At 44.8% G+C, this 21,096-nt stretch overlaps 1 protein-coding gene across 1 annotated transcript in view; it reads left to right on the forward strand.

The window, feature by feature from the left end:
• The window catches only part of LOC139555342 (CUB and sushi domain-containing protein 2-like), a 993,500-nt gene that overhangs the window by 479,684 nt on the left and 492,720 nt on the right, over nucleotides 1-21,096 (forward strand). Inside the window, exons 10-11 of the mRNA XM_071369058.1 lie at nucleotides 8,202-8,323; nucleotides 20,279-20,382. Of these exons, the coding sequence (XP_071225159.1) occupies nucleotides 8,202-8,323; nucleotides 20,279-20,382 (226 nt within the window). The remainder of the gene's footprint in view (nucleotides 1-8,201; nucleotides 8,324-20,278; nucleotides 20,383-21,096) is intronic.

Here is a 21,096-nt window from a genome sequence, read left to right on the forward strand (position 1 = left end):
TTCCCCACACCTTTTCACGTTACAATTATTGTATAGTTGTAACGGTTTTCTTCGTCCTCCTCTGACGAGGAGTAAGAAATGTCGGACCAATGCGCAGCGTGGTATGTGTCCATAATATATTTTAATGAGACAAACGAACACAGAAACAAAACAATAAACGATGCGTGAAATACAAACCGAAACAGTTCTGTGTGGAACAAACACTGACACGGAAAATAACCACCCACAAAACCCAGGTGAAAAAAGGCTACCTAAGTATGATTCTCAATCAGAGACAACTAACGACACCTGCCTCTGATTGAGAATCATACCAGGCCAAACGAAAAACCAACATAGAAAAACGAACACAGATAACCCACCCAACTCACGCCCTGACCATACTAAAACAAAGAAATAACAAAAAAACTAAGGTCAGAACGTGACAATAGTCATCTTCTAATCCTTACCCAATTTCTCTCTAAAGGGAAGGTGTAGTCCCCTTGTTTATTTGTTTAAGAATTTATACACCCTAGATAGCAGGTGGTTTTTGGAATCGACATCCTTTATGAAACTTTCCAATTGGTTCAAATCATGTTTAATGTAATAGTTATATCTGCTGACATCACTGCATGTACAATCTGAAATATTATAAAATGCTTGGTCTTGTCCTTTAGTCCTTTAGTTAGTTCAGGTCCGTCATTTTACCATCTTTTTACAATTCAGACACGGTCCAAACTCCCATCTGTAGCCAATCCCTAACCAATACCGGTCCCTGATTGATTAATATGTGCAGATTTCTCCAGATGGTTTCTTGAAATAGAGGTACATAAGGAGACTGCATGTTTATTTCCAACAGTTTTAAGAACGTTCCAAGAAACAGATATTGTTGGATAGTCTTTCAGATATTCAGGTAGTATTTCATATTATATCAATCTAAGCGGCATGGGGTGGGACATGTATTCTTCAATTGCTAGCCAAGAGGGGGGTTGTTTTGGTGGATAGAGCCAGTATATAGTCTGTCCTGTTACACATGACATGTAACGTTTTAATATCCGGAAGAGACATGTCTCCTTTATATGTTGGCATCATTAGTTTCTCTAAGACAATGTGAGGTTGCTTTGAATTCCATATAAATGTCATGATGATTTCATTGATCTTCTTAATGAAGGATTGCGGTACATTGAGGTAACATGCTTACTTTAATTGTTGGAGCCACTGGCATTTGTATCATTTCAAATCTTGTTCTGAACATTAAAAAGAGGGAGGACCATCTCACGAAGTCTGATTTCAAGGAATTCACTATAGCTTCCAAGTTCTCTTCAACCATGAAATGAATATTTGATGATAGGAAAATACCAAGATACTTCAGACCTTCTGAGGCCCTAACAAAATTGAAATCAGAAATGTGCTCTTCAGTACATAGATCATTTACCAGAGTAACCTCTTGACTTTTCCCAGTTTATTCTGAAGCCATCACTCTCTGTATATTCATTAACCAACTTAAGTAGCCCTGTAATTGACGTTTTAGGTTTCCTAACAAACAACAACATGTCATCTGTGTACATTGACAATTTATGATTTCAGTAGTTTGATAGATTCATTACTGGAGAGACAGACATTGGTGTAGAGTGAGTAGAGTAGAGAGTACGTGTCCTGTTCCTCCACGTGTTGCTTCCTGTTGCTCCCCGTGTTGCTTCCTGTTGCTCCCCGTGTTGCTTCCTGTTGATCCACGTGTTGCGTCCTGTTCCTCCACGTGTTGCTTCCTGTTGCTCTACGTGTTGCTTCCTGTTCCTCCACGTGTTGCTTCCTGTTGCTCCCCGTGTTGCTTCCTGTTGCTCCACGTGTTGCTTCCTGTTGTTTCCCGTGTTGCTTCCTGTTGCTCCACGTGTTGCTTCCTGTTGATCCACGTGTTGCTTCCTGTTGCTCCCCGTGTTGCTTCCTGTTGCTCCCCATGTTGCTTCCTGTTGCTCCACGTGTTGCTTCCTGTTGCTCCACGTGTTGCTTCCTGTTGCTCCACGTGTTGCTTCCTGTTGCTCCACGTGTTGCTTCCTGTTGCTCCACGTGTTGCTTCCTGTTGATCCACGTGTTGCTTCCTGTTGCTCCACGTGTTGCTTCCTGTTGATCCACGTGTTGCTTCCTGTTGCTCCAAGTGTTGCTTCCTGTTGCTCCATGTGTTGCTTCCTGTTGCTCCACATGTTGCGTCCTGTTGCTCCCCGTGTTGCTTCCTGCTGCTCCACGTGTTGCTTCCTGTGGCTCCATGTGTTGCTTCCTGTTGCTCCACGTGTTGCTTCCTGTTGCTCCACATGTTGCGTCCTGTTGATCCACGTGTTGCTTCCTGTTGCTCCACGTGTTGCTTCCTGTTGCTCCACGTGTTGCTTCCTGTTGCTCCACGTGTTGCTTCCTGTCGCTCCACGTGTAGCTTCCTGTTGCTCCACGTGTTGCTTCCTGTTGCTCCACGTGTTGCTTCCTGTTGCTCCCCGTGTTGCTTCCTGCTGCTCCACGTGTTGCTTCCTGTGGCTCCATGTGTTGCTTCCTGTTGCTCCACGTGTTGCTTCCTGTTGCTCCACATGTTGCGTCCTGTTGATCCACGTGTTGCTTCCTGTTGCTCCACGTGTTGCTTCCTGTTGCTCCACATGTTGCTTCCTGTTGCTCCACGTGTTGCTTCCTGTTGCTCCACGTGTTGCTTCCTGTTGCTCCACGTGTAGCTTCCTGTTGCTCCACGTGTTGCTTCCTGTTGCTCCACGTGTTGCTTCCTGTTGCTCCCCGTGTTGCTTCCTGTTGCTCCACGTGTTGCTTCCTGTTGCTCCACGTGTTGCTTCCTGTTAGTCAGGAAGCCAGTGATCTGAGCTGAGAGAGTTTGGATGATGGCATTGAACTCAGAGTTAAAGTCAAACAAACAATATCTTTGCAGATGTCTCTGGGTTATCCAGGTATTTGAGGATGCAGTGTAAGCCAATGTTGACAGTTGGCAAACTGCAATTGGTTGATTGAGGTGTCAGTGATGGTTTAGACAAGGAACAGTCCCTGTTGGCTCTGTAGGTGAACTGCAGTGGGTCAAAGGTTTTCCTGATGACAGAGGGGAGCGCTACAGGTCAGTATTCATTCAGGCAGGACACCTTTTGTTTTTCGGGACTTTAACAATGATTGAAGGTTTGAAACAGGCAGGAACAGTGCATCACTCTAGGGACTGGTTGAATATGTGAAAGCAGGAGAGAGGTGGCAAGTGCAGTACTTAATTGTAGCTTGACAGACCCTGTCCGGGCCAGAAGCCATCCTGCTGTTCAGTTTCCTAAAGAGTCCGTTGACCTCCTGCTCTGTGATGACCATGGCTGGGGAAGGTGTGAGGGCAGCCAGGGACATATACACAGAAACAAACATAGAGATACAGAGAGAAATACAGAGAGAAATACAGAGAGGGAGATACAGAGAGTTAGAGATACAGATAGAGATACAGAGATATATATAGAGAGAGAGACAGAGAGATACAGAGAGAGACAGAGAGATATATACAGAGAGACAGACAGAGAGAGAGAGACAGAAAGAGAGAGACAGAGAGAGATACAGAGAGGTTGAGATACAGAGAGAGGTATAGAGAGATACAGGGGTATAGAGAGATACAGAGAGAGGTATAGAGAGATACAGAGAGAGATACAGAGAGAGACAGAGAGATCGAAAGAGAGAAACAGAGAATTAGAGATACAGAGAGAGGTATAGAGAGAGATACAGAGAGATACAGAGAGAGAAACAGAGAATTAGAGATACAGAGAGAGGTACAGAGAGAGACAGCGAGAGATACAGAGAGATAAACAGAGAATTAGAGATACAGAGAGAGACAGAGAATTAGAGAAATCCCACTACTGTGGAGTATTGACATCCCTATATAGAAAGTATCTCTCTACCGGCCCCATACAGAAAGCTACATTAGATAATGAATAGCAGTCATACACCACCTTGGACTTAACGTCCACACAAAGTGGTCTCCAATGTGTGAGATGGTAAACCTTCCGTCCAGCTACTGTACTTATACCACCCCCCACCTGGGAGCACTTCAGCCATTTTGTGATTGTGTGGCTATTTCAGCACTTCCCCACTCATCCGTTTCCCTAACCTCCCCTCCACAGCCGTGTGTGTGTCCGATGCAATCACCTGGGTGGTTTATCCCCATAATCATCGCCGTCGGCCGTCTCCGCCACCGCTCCACTCCACCGTAATGTGCTTTGAGAAATCTACTTTTAAAATCGGGCACCCCTGCGTTCCGGATTTAGACTGATCCAATTGAGTCACAATGAGATTATACCACTCAGGAAATGGGGGATACCCATCTCTTTAGGATTTGTGGGTAATCTAATTGTACATTCTCTCATCCAAACAATAGATGCCCACTTGGATTTCTGTTTACTTTCTCACGGAGGATTATGTGTTTATTTTGAAGTAGAAAATTGCTCTTTCAGAGTTTATTCTAAAATGGTGGACATAAAAACCAGTATCACAGACCTAGATTCAAGTGATCCACGAGTAGTCTTTAATTGGTTTATTGAGTAAAGGATTGAACATGTTTATTAACATGGATCAGCATTAATTAACCTTGGATTATCTTTCTCTGCACTCAAACTGTTTAAACGGAGATTAACCATAATCCAGGAAGTATTGACGTCTACCAAACACCAAATTACAGTATCGTTAATTCTCATGAGTTTATCCTGACACTGTTGTTTAGCCCATTAAATACCTTAGACCTCTGAGTCTGTGTCCCACAGCGCAACCTATTCTGTAGCATAATGTGTTACGCTTGGAAACAGGAAACAGGAAGCAGGTGCAGAAAGTGAGTTTAATGAATGAGAAAGGCAGAAAAACAGAACAGGAGAAGAGTCCTAAATACGACCAATACTGCCTGACTACCGAGGGCTAAATAAAGGGACAGTAATCAGGGCGATGATGAAGTCCAGGTGTGCGGAATGATGGGGAGACGGTGTGCGGAATGATGGGGAGACGGTGTGCGGAATGATGGAGAGATGGTGTGCGTAATAATGGCGAGACGGTGTGCGTAATGATGCGGAGATGGTGTGCGTAATGACGGGGAGACGGTGTGCGTAATGATGGGGAAGTGGTGTGCGTAATGATGGGGAGATGGTGTGCGTAATGATGGGGAAGTGGTGTGCGTAATGATGGGGAGATGGTGTGCGGAATGATGGGAAGACGGTGTGCGGAATGATGATTGCTAGGATCATTGGTTAGTACACAGTACTTCTTTCGACTAGGGTCTATAGGGGGAAGTGTGCCATATGGGTAGCAAGCCTTCCAAACCCTATGACCATGACAACTCTACCAGATAACTACAGGTCCCAACTAGAACACAGAGGTTTTCATTGTCAGATTAAATCAAATCTGGATTTAAAGATTTATCCTCTGATAAAGTTAAATCTGGATTTAAAGCATGTTCCTCAGAAATGGTACCGCAATACTGTAGTAGTGCTCAGCCTTGTATATCCTCAGTACTGTAGTAATGCTCAGCCTTGTATATCCACAGTACTCTAGTACTGCTCAGCCTTGTATATCCACAGTACTGTAGTAGTGCTCAGCCTTTTATATCCACAGTACTGTAGTAGTGCTCAGCCTTGTATATCCACAGTACTGTAGTAGTAATCAGCCTTGTATATCCACAATACTGTAGTAATGCTCAGCCTTGTATATCCACAGTACTGTAGTAGTGCTCATCCTTGTTTATCCACAGTACTAGAGTAATGCTCAGCCTTGTATATTCACAGTACTGTAGTAGTGTTCAGCCTTGTATATCCACAGTACTGTAGTAGTGCTCATCCTTGTTTATCCACAGTACTGTAGTAATGCTCAGCCTTGTATATCCACAGTACTGTAGTAGTGCTCAGCCTTGTATATCCACAGTATTGTAGTAATGCTCAGCCTTGTATATCCACAGTACTGTAGTAGTGCTCATCCTTGTTTATCCACAGTACTAGAGTAATGCTCAGCCTTGTATATTCACAGTACTGTAGTAGTGCTCAGCCTTGTATATCCACAGTACTGTAGTAGTGCTCAGCCTTGTATATCCACAGAAGTGTAGTAGTGTTCAGCCTTGTATATCCACAGTATTGTAGTAGTGCTCAGCCTTGTATATCCACAGAATTGTAGTAATGCTCAGCCTTGTATATCCACAGTACTGTAGTAGTGCTCAGCCTTGTATATCCACAGAAGTGTAGTAGTGTTCAGCCTTGTATATCCACAGTATTGTAGTAGTGCTCAGCCTTGTATATCCACAGTATTGTAGTAGTGCTCAGCCTTGTATATCCACAGTATTGTAGTAGTAGTGCTCAGCCTTGTATATCCACAGTAATGGAGTAGTGCTCAGCCTTGTATATCCACAGTATTGTAGTAGTGCTCAGCCTTGTATATCCACAGTAATGGAGTAGTGCTCAGCCTTGTATATCCACAGTATTGTAGTAGTGCTCAGCCTTGTATATCCACAGTAATGGAGTAGTGCTCAGCCTTGTATATCCACAGTATTGTAGTAGTGCTCAGCCTTGTATATCCACAGTAATGGAGTAGTGCTCAGCCTTGTATATCCACAGTATTGGAGTAGTGTTCAGCCTTGTATATCCACAGTATTGGAGTAGTGTTCAGGGCCGTCTGAATGTCTTCTATGCTACATCCCAAATGGATCCTTCTTCCCTATATAGTGTGACCAGAGCCAAAAGTAGTGCACTACATGTGGAAAAGGGTGCAATTTGGGACCCAACGCTATCTCTCTGAGCCCTTATTATCTTGATTGCAGGGTGATTAGACCAGCGGCACTGCAGCCACAATACAGATGGCGTATTAACAGGGGAGAGAATCAACCTCATTATGGACCTCGTTATTAACCAGAAATGGGGAATATAGTTTATTGGACTTTGCAGTTAACACACCTACACAGTATTATATTTCATTAAGGTCACCCTCACTGTCAGGCCCACTCAAGTTAATTACTTGATTATTTTCCTTAAACTTTTAAATGAACGCTACCCATTATTTAATGTGGCTGGTGTTTGGGGCGGGGGGGGGGAGTGAGCAGTTATTTTGGGGGGGCTTTCCCCTCTAAGGACCTCTCCACTTCCTCTCCCAGAGTCGGGGTCTAGACCTCTTAGCTTCATTTAGCCCCAGACACTCAGGCTTTTCCGAAAAGCCTTCATTAGACACGGCCTGCTTTTAATTTGAGGTGTTTAAAGTGCATTTCGGTGGCCTAGGGGAACAAGGACAGAGTAGAGTGGAAGTCAGAATGCCCTCTAAAAGACAACTACTGCTGCTATAGGACCAATATCTAGCCTTCCCTTATGTCTTGATCCAGCCATCAGTTATGTCTTGATCCCAGCCTTCTATACCTGATCCAGCCTTCCCTTATGTCTTGATCCCAGCCTTCTATACCTGATCCAGCCTTCCCTTATGTCTTGATCCCAGCCTTCTATACCTGATCCAGCCTTCCCTTATGTCTTGATCCCAGCCTTCTATACCTGATCCAGCCTTCCCTTATGTCTTGATCCAGCCTTCACGTATGTCTTGATCCAAGCCTTCTATACCTGATCCATTCATCCCTTATGTCTTAATCCCAACCTTCTCAAACAGCTTTCACTACTTCAGACATATTATAGTGCTTCTTTCCAGTCTCTTGTGTTCTATTGGGTTCGAGATGAGACAGGGTGCGACAGGGTGAGACGGGATGCGACAGGATGAGACAGGGTGAGACAAAATGAGACGGGATGAGACCGGGTGAGACAGATTGAGACGGGATTAGACGGGATGAGACGGGGTGAGACAGGATGAGATGGGATGAGACGGGATGAGACAGGGTGTGACAGGATGAGACAGGGTTAGACGGGGTGAGACGGGGTGAGACAGGAGGAGACTGGGTGAGACGGGATGAGACAGGATGAGACAGGAGGAGACAGGAGGAGACAGGATGAGACAGGGTTTAGTTGGTCTGGTTTGGCTTAGCTGTGTTCTGTTATGGTGTTAGAGCCAAAAGTCTATCTCTGTTGGGGGTGCTTGTTTTTTACTATCTTTTCTCTGCTCACCTGTCTGTTTCAGAAGTGGTCTAACTGTCCTCTTTTAACCTTTTGTCAATGCCCTTTGCGTCACATTATGAGATTATATACACGTAAACATATTAACACATACAATAAACCAATTGATAAGTAAATAGCCTACCAGTGTGTTGTTATTTCCTCTTTCAGCTCCTATGTGTGGTGGTCAGCTAAGAGGCCCTAACGGCATCATCGCCTCACCAAACTACCCTGTCCAGTACGACAACAATGCTAACTGCACCTGGGTCATCAGCGCCACAGACACCACCAAGGTATGGTCTCACCAGCTAATGCTATACGCTAATACTGAGAAACGTTGGTGTTAACGTTGCTATGCTATGCTATGCTAATCCAGTACTATGTACATAACTGACATGCTAAATGCTATTGTTGACTACTTTGTGATTTTGTGACTACTTGCTTTGCTATGTTATTATTTACAACCGTCTGACATCATGACATGCTAATTTGGAAATTATACTTTGAAAATGGAGTACTTAAATTTAGTGATGCTATGCTACGCTAATATGTACTACTGTTTATGCACTACTTGTTTGCTTCTCTGATATTAAGCTAAATGCTAATTGTGCTTCTGCTAGAAAATCAAATCAAATCAAAATGTTATTGGTCACATACACACATTTTATTTGTCACATACACATGGTTAGCACATGTTAATGCGAGTGTAGCGAAATGCTTGTGCTTCTAGTTCCGACAATGCAGTAATAACCAACGAGTAATCTAACAATTTCACAACAACTACCTGATACATTCCTTTACACTTGTGTGTATAAGAATATGTGCATAGAAATATATGGATGAGCGATGGCCGAACGGCATAGGCAAGATGCAGTAGATGGTATAGAGTACAGTATGAGATGAGTAATGTAGGGCATGTAAACATTATATAAAGTGGCAATGTTTAAAGTGACTTGTGGTACATTTATTACATCAAACTTTTAATTATTAAAGTGGCTAGAGATTGAGTCAGTATGTTGGCAGCAGCCACTCAATGTTAGTGATGGCTGTTTTAACAGTCTGATGGCCTTGAGATAGAAGCTGTTTTTCAGTCTCTCGGTCCCAGCTTTGATGCACCTGTACTGACCTCGCCTTCTGGATGATAGCAGGGTGAACAGGCAGTGGCTCGGGTGGTTGTTGTCCTTGATGATCTTTATGGCCTTTCTGTAACTTTGGGTGGTGTAGGTGTCCTGGAGGGCAGGTAGTTTGCCCCCGGTGATGCATTGTGCAGACCTCACTACCCTCTGGAGAGCCTTACGGTTGTGGGCAGAGTAGTTGCCGTACTAGGCGGTGATACAGCCCGGCAGGATGCTCTCGATTGTGCATCTGTAAAAGTTTGTGAGTGTTTATGGTGACAAGCCAAATTTCTTCAGCCTCTTGAGGTTTAAGAGGCGCTGTTGCGCCTTCTTCATCACGCTGTCTGTGTGGGTGGACCATTTCAGTTTGTCCGTGATGTGTACGCCGAGGAACTTAAAATTTTCCAACTTCTGTCCTGTCAATGTGGATAGGGGGCTGCTCCCTCTGCTGTTTCCTGAAGTTCACAATCATCTCCTTTGTTTTATTGACGTTGAGTGTGAGGTTATTTTCCTGACACCACACTCCGAGGGCCTTCACCTCCTCCCTGTAGGCCGTCTCGTCATTGTTGGTAATCAAGCCTACCACTGTAGTGTCGTCCGCAAACATGATGATTGAGTTGGAGGCGTGCATGGCCACACAGTCACGGGTGAACAGGGAGTACAGGAAAGGGCTGAGAACTCACTCTTGTGGGGCCCCAGTGTTGAAGATCAGCGGGGTGGAGATGTTGTTTCCTACCCTCACCACCTGGGGGCGGAACGTCCAGGACCTAGTTGCACCGGGTGGGGTCGAGACCCAGGGTCTCGAGCTTGATGACGAGTTTAGAGGGTACTATACTATACTATACTTATTACCTCAATTACCTCGTCTAACCTGCACATTGACTCTGTACCGCTACCCCGTGTATATAGCCTCATTATTGAGGAAATGCTTTTAGTGTATTTTAGTTTTCAAAAGTTAGTAATTTCCACTTTTACATTTCAGACTTGATTTTCCCTAATGAAAACGTTATCAACCTCTAACAAAATGTTCATTAATTACAGTCCACGTAATAATAAAAAATGTCTGTTGCTGCAGGATTACTTTCCTTCTGCAACAAACTGCCTCAAATTAAGATCCTACATCTGCACAAGAAAAGTGAAATACTGTTTACATAAATTCTGTGTATTTATGTAAATCACAAAGCTCATAAGATCACAAAGCAAAACAATTCTCATCAACAAAATAAACAAATTAAGATCATACATCTGTACAGCTTTTACCAAGATCGACAGAATAGCCAAAAGGACAGACTAGCCCAGGTTAGATGGTAGACAGTGACTGGAACAGCCAAAAGGACAGACTAGCCCAGGTTAGAGGGTAGACAGTGACTGGAACAGCCAAAAGGACAGACTAGCCCAGGTTAGAGGGTAGACAGTGACTGGAACAGCCAAAAGGACAGACTAGCCCGGGTTAGATGGTAGACAGTGACTGGAACAGCCAAAAGGACAGACTAGCCCAGGTTAGAGGGTAGACAGTGACTGGAACAGCCAAAAGGACAGACTAGCCCAGGTTAGAGGGTAGACAGTGACTGGAACAGCCAAAAGGACAGACTAGCCCAGGTTAGAGGGTAGACAGTGACTGGAACAGCCAAAAGGACAGACTAGCCCAGGTTAGAGGGTAGACAGTGACTGGAACAGCCAAAAGAACAGACTAGCCCGGTTAGAGGTTAGACAGTGACTGGAACAGCCAAAAGGACAGACTAGCCCAGGTTAGAGGGTAGACAGTGACTGGAACAGCCAAAAGGACAGACTAACCCAGGTTAGAGGGTAGACAGTGACTGGAACAGCCAAAAGAACAGACTAGCCCGGTTAGAGGGTAGACAGTGACTGGAACAGCCAAAAGGACAGACTAGCCCGGGTTAGAGGGTAGACAGTGATGGAACAGCCAAAACAGCAGACTAACCCGGGATAGAGGGTAGACAGTGACTGGAACAGCCAAAAGGACAGACTAGCCCAGGTTAGAGGGTAGACCGTGACTGGAACAGCCAAAAGGACAGACTAGCCCAGGTTAGAGGGTAGACAGTGACTGGAACAGCCAAAAGGACAGAGTAGCCCAGGTTAGAGGGTAGACAGTGACTGGAACAGCCAAAAGGACAGACTAGCCCAGGTTAGAGGGTAGACAGTGACTGGAACAGCCAAAAGGACAGACTAGCCCAGGTTAGTGGGTAGACAGTGACTGGAACAGCCAAAAGGACAGACTAGCCCAGGTTAGAGGGTAGACAGTGACTGGAACAGCCAAAAGGACAGACTAGCCCAGGTTAGAGGGTAGACAGTGACTGGAACAGCCAAAAGGACAGACTAGCCCAGGTTAGAGGGTAGACAGTGACTGGAACAGCCAAAAGAACAGACTAGCCCGGTTAGAGGGTAGACAGTGACTGGAACAGCCAAAAGGACAGACTAGCCCAGGTTAGAGGGTAGACAGTGACTGGAACAGCCAAAAGGACAGACTAACCCAGGTTAGAGGGTAGACAGTGACTGGAACAGCCAAAAGAACAGACTAGCCCGGTTAGAGGGTAGACAGTGACTGGAACAGCCAAAAGGACAGACTAGCCCGGGTTAGAGGGTAGACAGTGACTGGAACAGCCAAAAGGACAGACTAACCCAGGTTAGAGGGTGGACATGACTGGAACAGCCAAAAGGACAGATTAGCCCAGGTTAGAGGGTAGACAGTGATGGAACAGCCAAAAGGACAGACTAGCCCAGGTTAGAGGGTAGACAGTGATAGAACAGCCAAAAGAACAGACTAGCCCTGTTAGAGGGTAGACAGTGATGGAACAGCCAAAACAGCAGACTAACCCAGGTTAGAGGGTAGACAGTGACTGGAACAGCCAAAAGGACAGACTAACCCAGGTTAGAGGGTGGACATGACTGGAACAGCCAAAAGGACAGACTAGCCCAGGTTAGAGGGTAGACAGTGATGGAACAGCCAAAACAGCAGACTAACCCGGCTTAGAGGGTAGACAGTGACTGGAACAGCCAAAAGGACAGACTAGCCCAGGTTAGAGGGTAGACAGTGATGGAACAGCCAAAAGAACAGACGGACATGATAAGAGACAGAGATGGAGAGATAGAGACATCATTAAGAGGATATGATAAGAGACATAGATGGAGAGATAGAGACTCATTAGGAGGATATGATAAGAGACAGAGATGGAGAGATAGAGACATAATTAATCTCTATCTCTCCATCTCTGTCTCTTATCATGTCATCCTAATGATGTCTCTATCTCTCCATCTCTGTAATTCCACTATCTCTCTCTCTGATTCCTTTACGTCTATCCTTCTCTAGCCCAACTCCTTTGCAGGGTACTATGGTGTTAAATGCTGAGCTATAGTTAATGAACAACATTCTCACATAGGTGTTCCTCTTGTCCAGGTGGTTGCGACACACTGCACACTGTTACCATCATACATTATTTCAAATATAGGGCATTTTGTATATGTGTCTATCATATGTCTGCAGACCATCATTTTAAGTGCATATTCCTTCCCCAAACTCTGTCGGATCAGATCCACCTTTCATTGATGTTGCTGTGTTACACACAAAGAGAGATGGCACTGTGGCTGTAGAGCTTCTTTTGTGGACTAGTTAGTTACAATGTCCTGCCAATGAGTTGGTACAATGTCCTGCAAATGACTTGGTACAATGTCCTGCCAATGAGTTGGTACAATGTCCTGCCAATGAGTTGGTACAATGTCCTGCAAATGACTTGGTACAATGTCCTGCCAATGAGTTGGTACAATGTCCTGCAAATGACTTGGTACAATGTCCTGCCAATGAGTTGGTACAATGTCCTGCCAATGAGTTGGTACAATGTCCTGCAAATGACTTGGTACAATGTCCTGCCAATGAGTTGGTACAATGTCCTGCCAATGAGTTGGTACAATGTCCTGCAAATGACTTGGTACAAAGTCCTGCAAAGGAGTAGAAGCTGTTTAGAAGCCTTTTTGACCTAGACTTGGATGCGGTAGCAGAGAGAACAGTCTATGACTAGGATGGCTGGAGTCGTTGACAATTTTTAGGGCCTTCTTCTGTCACCGCCTGGTATAGAGGTCCTGGATGGCAGGAAGCTTGACCCCAGTGATGTACTGGGCCGTACGCACTACCCTCTGTTGTGCCTTGCGGTTGGAGGCCAAGCAGTTGCCGTACCAGGCAGTGATGCAACCAGTCAGGATGCTCTCAATGGCGCAGCTGTGGAACTTTTTGTGGATCTGAGGACCCATGCCAAATATTTGGAGTCTCCTGAGGGGGAATAGGCATTGTTGTGCCCTCTTCACGACTGTCTTGGTGTGTTTGGACCATAACGTTTTTTTTGTGATGTGGACACCAACGAACTTGAAGTCTCAACCTGCTCCACTACCTCCCTGTCAATGAGAATGGGAGGTAGTGAGAAAGCACTTCATGGTTACAGACGTGAGTGCTACTGGTCATTAGTCATTTAGGCAGGTTACCTTGGTGTTCTTCGGAACAGGGACTATGGTGGACATAGTGAAGCAAGTGGGGTCAGCAGACTAGGACAGGGAGAGATTAAATATGTCTGTAAACACTCCAGCCAGCTGGTCAGCTCATGCTCTGAGGATACGGCTAGGGATGCAGTCTGGGCCTGAAACATTTAGGTATTACAGACTCGGCCAGGGACCGGGAGTACAGTGAGTACACTTGCCAGTTGGTCAGCACATGGTCAGAGTACACGTCAAGGTAATCCATCTGGCCCTGCGGCTTTGTGAATGTTGATCTTTTTAGAGGTCTTGCTCACATCGGCTATGGCGAGTTTGATCACACGGTCATCCAGAACAGCTGGTGCATTCACACGGTCATCCAGAACAGCTGGTGCATTCATGTATTCTTCAGTGTTGGTTGCCTCAAAGCGTGCATAGAAGTAATTTAGCTCATCTGGTAGGTTTGTGTCACAGAGCAACTCGTGGCTGGGCTTCCCTTTGTAGTCCGTAATAGTTTGCAAGCCCTGGCACATTCGATGAGCGTCGAAGCCGGTATATTACGATTCAACCTTAGTCCTGTATTTAAGCTTTTCCTGTTTGATGGTTCGTCTGAGGTCATAGTGGGATTTCTTATAAGCGTCTGGATTAGAGTCCCACTCCTTGAAAGCAGCAAATCTAGCCTTTAGTTCAGTGTGGATGTTGCCTGTAATCCATGGCTTCTGGTTGGGGTATGTACGTACGATCACTGTGGAGACAACGTCATCAATTCACTTCTTGATGAAGCCATTGACTGATGTGGTGTACTCCTCAATGCCATCGGATGAATCCCGGAACATATTCCAGTCTGTCCTAACAAAACAGTCCTGTAGTTTAGCATCTGCGTCATCTGACCACTTCCATATTGAGCGAGTCACTGGTACTTCCTGCTTTAGTTTTTGCTTGTAAGCAGGAATCAGGAGGATAGAGTTATGGTCAGATTGGCCAAATGGAGGGTGAGGGAGAGCTTTGTACGCATCTCTGTGTGTGGAGTAAAGGTGGTCTAGAGTTGCTTTCCTCTGGTTGATCATTTAACATGATGGTAGAAATTAGGTGGAAAATGGATTCAAGTTTCCCTGCATTAAAGTCCCCGACCACTTGGAGCACCGCCTCTGGATGAGCACTTTCTTGCTTTATGTCCCTGTACAGATGGTTGAGTGTCTTACTGCCAGCATTGGTTTGTGGTGGTAAATAGACAGCTATACGAAAAATATAGATGAAAACTCTCTTCGTAAATTGTGTGGTCTACCGCTTATCATGAGAAACTCTACCTCAGGTGAGAAAAACCTTGAGACTTCCTTAATATTTGATTTTGTGCACCAGCTGTTATTTAGAAATAGACACAGACCACCACCTCTTGTCTTACTGGAGGCAGCTGTTCTATCGAACTAAACCCCGCCAGCTGTATGACGTCATTCAGCCAAGACTCTGTGAAAAATAAGATATTACAGTTTTTAATGTCCCGTTGGTAGGATAGTCTTGATCGGAGTTCATTCCAGTTTATTCTCCAGTGATTGCATGTTGGCCAATAGGACAAATGGTAGAGGAGGGTTACCCACTCGCTGACCAATTCTCATCAGGCACCCTGTATCTCTGTCTTCTCTTCATGCGAATGACGGGGATTTGGGCCTGGTCGGGTATCTGGGTCCGACTCGTTAAAGAGAAAATCTTTGTCCAGATCCAATCGATGTTCTGATATCCAGAAGCTCTTTTCCATCATAAGAGACGGTGGAAGAAACATTATGTAAATAATAAGTTACAGACAACGTGAAAAAAACATACCAAACGGCAGGCATCTCCTCGTGAAAATGATGCACTAAACGTTCAAATCTCGTTGATCATTTTGTTGCAACAATACTGGTCAAATTAAGATCCTACACATGTATGTCTTTTTGTAGGATGAAACTACATTTTATCTGGTGATCTGACCCACAACAGCATCCTCTCTCTCTCTCTCTCTCTCGTTCTCTCTCGTTCTCTCCCTCCCTCCCTCCCTCCCTCCCTCCCTCCCTCCCTCCCTCCCTCCCTCCCTCCCTCCCTCCCTCCCTCCCTCCCTCCCTCCCTCCCTCACCAGTCCTGGCAATTTACATCAGTGAGTGGGTTTACCATAAGACAGAATGCAATTTGCATTTTTATCAGCTTTTTCATTAGGCCTCTGCTCTCCCAGTAAACATTACAAATCTGCCGGAAGTGTGGGGCAGCTCATTTGAATTGGAAGACTACACAGCACCTTTTCCCTGTTGATTTGGTTAGTTGTTTTTCACAATTGTTTTTCCGTCTTCGTCCTTATTTACTGACTTTATGTTAATGTTTATTATTTATTATAATCAGTTTCCCGAAGAAGCATTAAGATTATTGAACTCGTCCCTGAATTTCTCGTGAGCCAATGAGCTCAGTTGAGTAGATCTATTTCCTGGGTAGAAAAAGCGAATGCATAAATCCATCCTTACTCAGTCTTGTGATGGATATATTCACCTTGTGGAGCTGCTCTATTCTTCTTCTCTTCTTCTTCTCTTCTTCTCTTTCACTCTTTCTAGTCACGTTTACTGGAAAGGGCCCAAACAATGTGAATTCGTGATTTAGTGACTCACCCTGGTGATTCTGAGGGTTAGCTGTGTCTTAAATCACAACATTTTCTCTGCGAAGACCACTACTTTTGAGTAACGTAGATCTAGTAGTGCACTATAAAAGGGAATAGGGTTCCATTTGGGATAGAGCCTCTGAGTTGCTGAATTGTCTCATGGATAGAGGGATAGTGGATAGATGATATACCACAGACGGATGTGTTCTATCTGGTCAGGTGACACGATCAGGTCAGACTCAGGGTACTGCTCACAGCCACTGATAGAGCAACTTTAGTATGCCCTGATTTGGTTGAGGGACGAGTGTTTCATAGGAGTGACAGCACTTGTCGGATTAGAGGATGGAGGGATAGAGGGATGGAGGGATAGAGGGATAGAGGATGGAGGGATAGAGGGATAGAGGATGGAGGGATAGAGGGATAGAGGGATAGAGAATGGAGGGATAGAGGATAGAGGATGGAGGGATAGAGAATGGAGGGATAGAGGGATAGAGAATGGAGGGATAGAGGATAGAGGATAGAGGATGGAGGGATAGAGAATGGAGGGATAGAGGGATAGAGAATGGAGGGATAGAGGGATAGAGGATGGAGAGATAGAGGATGGAGGGATAGAGGATGGAGGGATAGAGAATGGAGGGATAGAGGATGGAGGGATAGAGGGATAGAGGATGGAGGGATAGAGGATGGAGGGATAGAGGGATGGAGGGATAGAGGGATAGAGGATGGAGGGATAGAGGATGGAGGGATAGAGGGATAGAGGATGGAGGGATAGAGGATAGAGGGATAGAGGATGGAGGAATAGAGGGACAGAGGATAGAGGGATAGAGGATAGAGGGATAGAGTGATTGATGGATTATAGCAGTGGTTCCCAAACGTTTTATAGTCCCGTTTCCCTTCCAAAATGTAACCTCCAGCTGCGTACTCCGGGTCAGCACCAGGGTCAGCACCAGGGTCAGCACCAGGGTCAGCACCAGGGTCAGCACCAGGGTCAGCACCAGGGTCAGCACACTCTCAAATGTAGTTTTTTGCCATCATTGTAAGCCAGCCACACAAACTCTATACGATATATTTACAAAACATAAGAATGAGTTGTGTTTATCTCACAACCCGGCTCGTGGGAAGTGACAAAGAGCTCTTATAGGACCAGGGCACCATTAATAATATAATAATAATCAATCATTTTGCTCTTCATTTAACCATCTCACATATAAAAGCTTATTTGTTCATCAGAAAACTCCTGTGTCTTATTTTTCAAATATGTGTATCTCGTTTCCAAATGTCTGCGCAAGAGTGAAGGTTACCCACAAGAGAGTAACGGTTAATGTGATTGGATGTTAATTATTTGACTCGGCTACTTGTATTTGACATTGTGTTGTTATTTCACTGAACACACTAGATGGTTTTATTTTATTTTTGGCAGTGAAACGAGGAGACTCAGGCAAGAAAAAAACATCACCCAAATGTATAGCCCTGTTGGAAAATATAAATGGACTGTTTGAAAATGTGAATCACATTTTTATTTGGCGTACCCTTGACGGCATTGCATTGTGTGTGTGGCACCTTGGGAGTATCCGGGAATAGCGGATGGAGGGACAGAGGATGGAGGGATAGTGGATAGATGGTTAGAGGACGGAGGGATAGAGGGATGGGATGGATTAGAGGATAGAGGGATGGATGGATTAGAGGATAGAGGGATGGATTAGAGGATAGAGGGATGGATGGATTAGAGGATAGAGGGATAGAGACATGATGGATTAGAGGATAGAGGGATGGATGGATTAGAGGATAGAGGGATGGATTAGAGGATAGAGGGATGGATGGATTAGAGGATAGAGGGATGGATTAGAGGATAGAGGGATAGATGGATTAGAGGATAGAGGGATGGATTAGAGGATAGATGGATGATGGATTAGAGGATAGAGGGATGATGGATTAGAGGATAGAGGGATGATGGTTTAGAGGATAGAGGGATAGAGGGATGATGGATTAGAGGATAGAGGGATGGATGGATTAGAGGATAGAGGGATAGAGACATGATGGATTAGAGGATAGGGGGATGGATTAGAGGATAGAGGGATGGGATGGATTAGAGGATAGAGGGATGGATGGATTAGAGGATAGAGGGATAGAGACATGATGGATTAGAGGATAGGGTGATGGATTAGAGGATAGAGGGATGGATGGATTAGAGGATAGAGGGATAGATGGATTAGAGGATAGAGGGATGGATTAGAGGATAGAGGGATGGATTAGAGTACAGAGGAATGGATGGATTAGAGGATAGAGGGATAGAGGGATGATGGATTAGGGAAATTCCTTGACCCTGGTTGCAGAGTATATACAGTTGAAGTCGGAAGTTTACATACACTTAGGTTGGAGTCCTTACATCTCGCTTTTCAACCACTCCACACATTTCTGGTTAACAAACTATAGTTCTGGCAAGTCGTTTAGGACATCTACTTTGTGCATGACACAAATACTGTTTCCAACAAGTGTTAACAGACAGATTATTTCACTTATAATTCACTGCATCACAATTCCAGTGGGTCAGAAGTTTACATACACTAAGTTGACTGTGCCTTTAAACAGCTTGGAAAATTCCAGAAAATGATGTCATGGTTTTAGAAGCTTCTGATAGGCTAATTGACATCATTTGAGTCAATTGGAGGTGTACCTGTGGATGTATTTCAAGGCCTACCTTCAAACTCAGTGCCTCTCTGCTTGACATCATGGGAAAATCAAAAGAAATCAGCCTAGACCTCAGAAAAATAATTGTAGACCTCCACAAATCTGGTTTATTAATTTCAAAACGCCTGAAGGTACCACATTCATCTGTAAAAACAATAGTACGTAAGTATACACACCATGGGACCACGCAGCTGTCATACCGCTCAGGAAGGAGACGCGTTCTGTCTCCTAGAGATGAACGTACTTTGGTGCGAAAAGTGCAAATCAATCCCAGAACAACAGCAAAGGACCTTGTGAAGATGCTGGAGGAAACAGGTACAAAAGTATCTATATCCACAGTAAAACAAGTCCTATATCGACATAACCTGAAAGGTCAATAAGCAAGGAAGAAGCCACTGCTCCAAAACCTCCATAAAAAAAGCCTGAATACGGTTTGCAACTGCACATGGGGACAAAGATCGTACTTTCTAGAGAAATGCCCTCTGGTCTGATGAAACAAAAATGGAACTGTTTGGCCATAATGACCATCTTTATGTTTGAAGGAAAAAGGGGGAGGCTTGCAAGCCGAAGAACACCATCCCAACCTTGAAGCACGGGGGTGGCAGCATCATGTTGTGGGGGTGCTTTGCTGCAGGAGGGACTGGTGCACTTCACAAAATAGATGGCATCATGCGATAGGACAATTATGTGGATATATTGAAACAACATCTCAAGACATCAGTCAGGACGTTAAAGCTTGGTCACAAATGGGACTTCCAAATGGACAATGACCCCAAGCATACTTCCTAAGTAGTGGCAAAATGGCATAAGGACAACAAAGTCAAGGTGTTGTAGTGGCCCTCACAAAGCCCTGCCCTCAATCCTATAGAAAATGTGTGGGCAGAACTGAAAAAGTGTGTGCGAGCAAGGAGGCCTACAAACCTGACTCAGTTACACCAGCTCTGTCAGGGGGAATGGGCCAAACTTCACCCAACTTATTGTGGGAAGCTTGTGGAAGGCTACCCGAAACGTTTGACCCAAGTTAAACAATTTGAAGGCAATGCTACCAAATATTAATTGAGTTTATGTAAACTTCTGACCCACTGGGAATGTGATGAAAGAAATAAAAGCTGAAATAAATCATTATCTCTACAATTATTCTGACATTTCACATTCTTAAAATAAAGTGGTGATCCTAATATATATATATATATATATATATATAGAGAGAGAGAGAACAATGCAGAGAATACAAAAAAGGAGGGAATGACAGAGGGGGAAAAGATTGATATATTTGTGTAACCACCTAACCCTTCATATCACGACAGCCATTTTGTTCACCGAATTCTGAGGTCTTTACTGTTGCCTAGGTGATCAAACTGACCTTTGAGGACTTTGACCTGGAGCGTGGTTACGATACGTTGACGGTTGGAGATGGAGCCGTGGTCGGAGACCAGAAGACCGTCTTTCACGTGTGAGTACCTTCAGCCTCTCTGCTACCTGTCTTATTTCTTTCTTTGTCTTTTTTCTTGTTCTCACATTTTTCACACAATTTCTTGTGAGTACACCCGCTCTTTCCCTCCTTCAGTTTGTCTTGCTTTCCATCCACCTACCCTCTCTCCTCTCTCTCTCTCTCTCTCTCTCTCTCTCTCTCTCTCTCTCTCTCTCTCTCTCTCTCTCTCTCTCTCTCTCTCTCTCGCCATCTCTCTCACCTCTCTCTCGATCCCTCCTCCCCTGCATTCCCCCTCTCCCACCTCCTCCTCCTCCTCCCCCACCCCCCACCACCTTCCATCTCCCTCCATCCCTCCATCCCTCTCTTTCTGTCCATTTCATCACCTCCAGGACCAGTAGATAGATCCAGTGCCACATTGTTCCCCTCAATGTTAAAACAAGATCACGGCCGTTCTCCACGTTGCATTGCATATTGATGTGTCCTAATGGAGTTTTCTCCAACAGATGCTCCATAACGTTTCACTGGATGTTGTTATTAATTGTACTGAAATTTACGGCCTTAATAAAATTTTATAGATCGATTTTTATGTGGAGCTGTTTAGTGAGGCTTCAGGTTGTTGTGGAGGAGGAGGGAAGGAGAGGGGGGAGAGGGGAAGAGAGGGGAGAGGGGGGAGAGGGGAAGAGAGGGGGGAGAGGTGAGGGAGAGGGGGAGAGGGGGAGAGGGGAAGAGAGGGAA

The sequence above is a fragment of the Salvelinus alpinus genome, chromosome 26 (genome assembly GCF_045679555.1).
Source record: "Salvelinus alpinus chromosome 26, SLU_Salpinus.1, whole genome shotgun sequence".
Classification (NCBI taxonomy): Eukaryota; Metazoa; Chordata; class Actinopteri; order Salmoniformes; family Salmonidae; genus Salvelinus; species Salvelinus alpinus.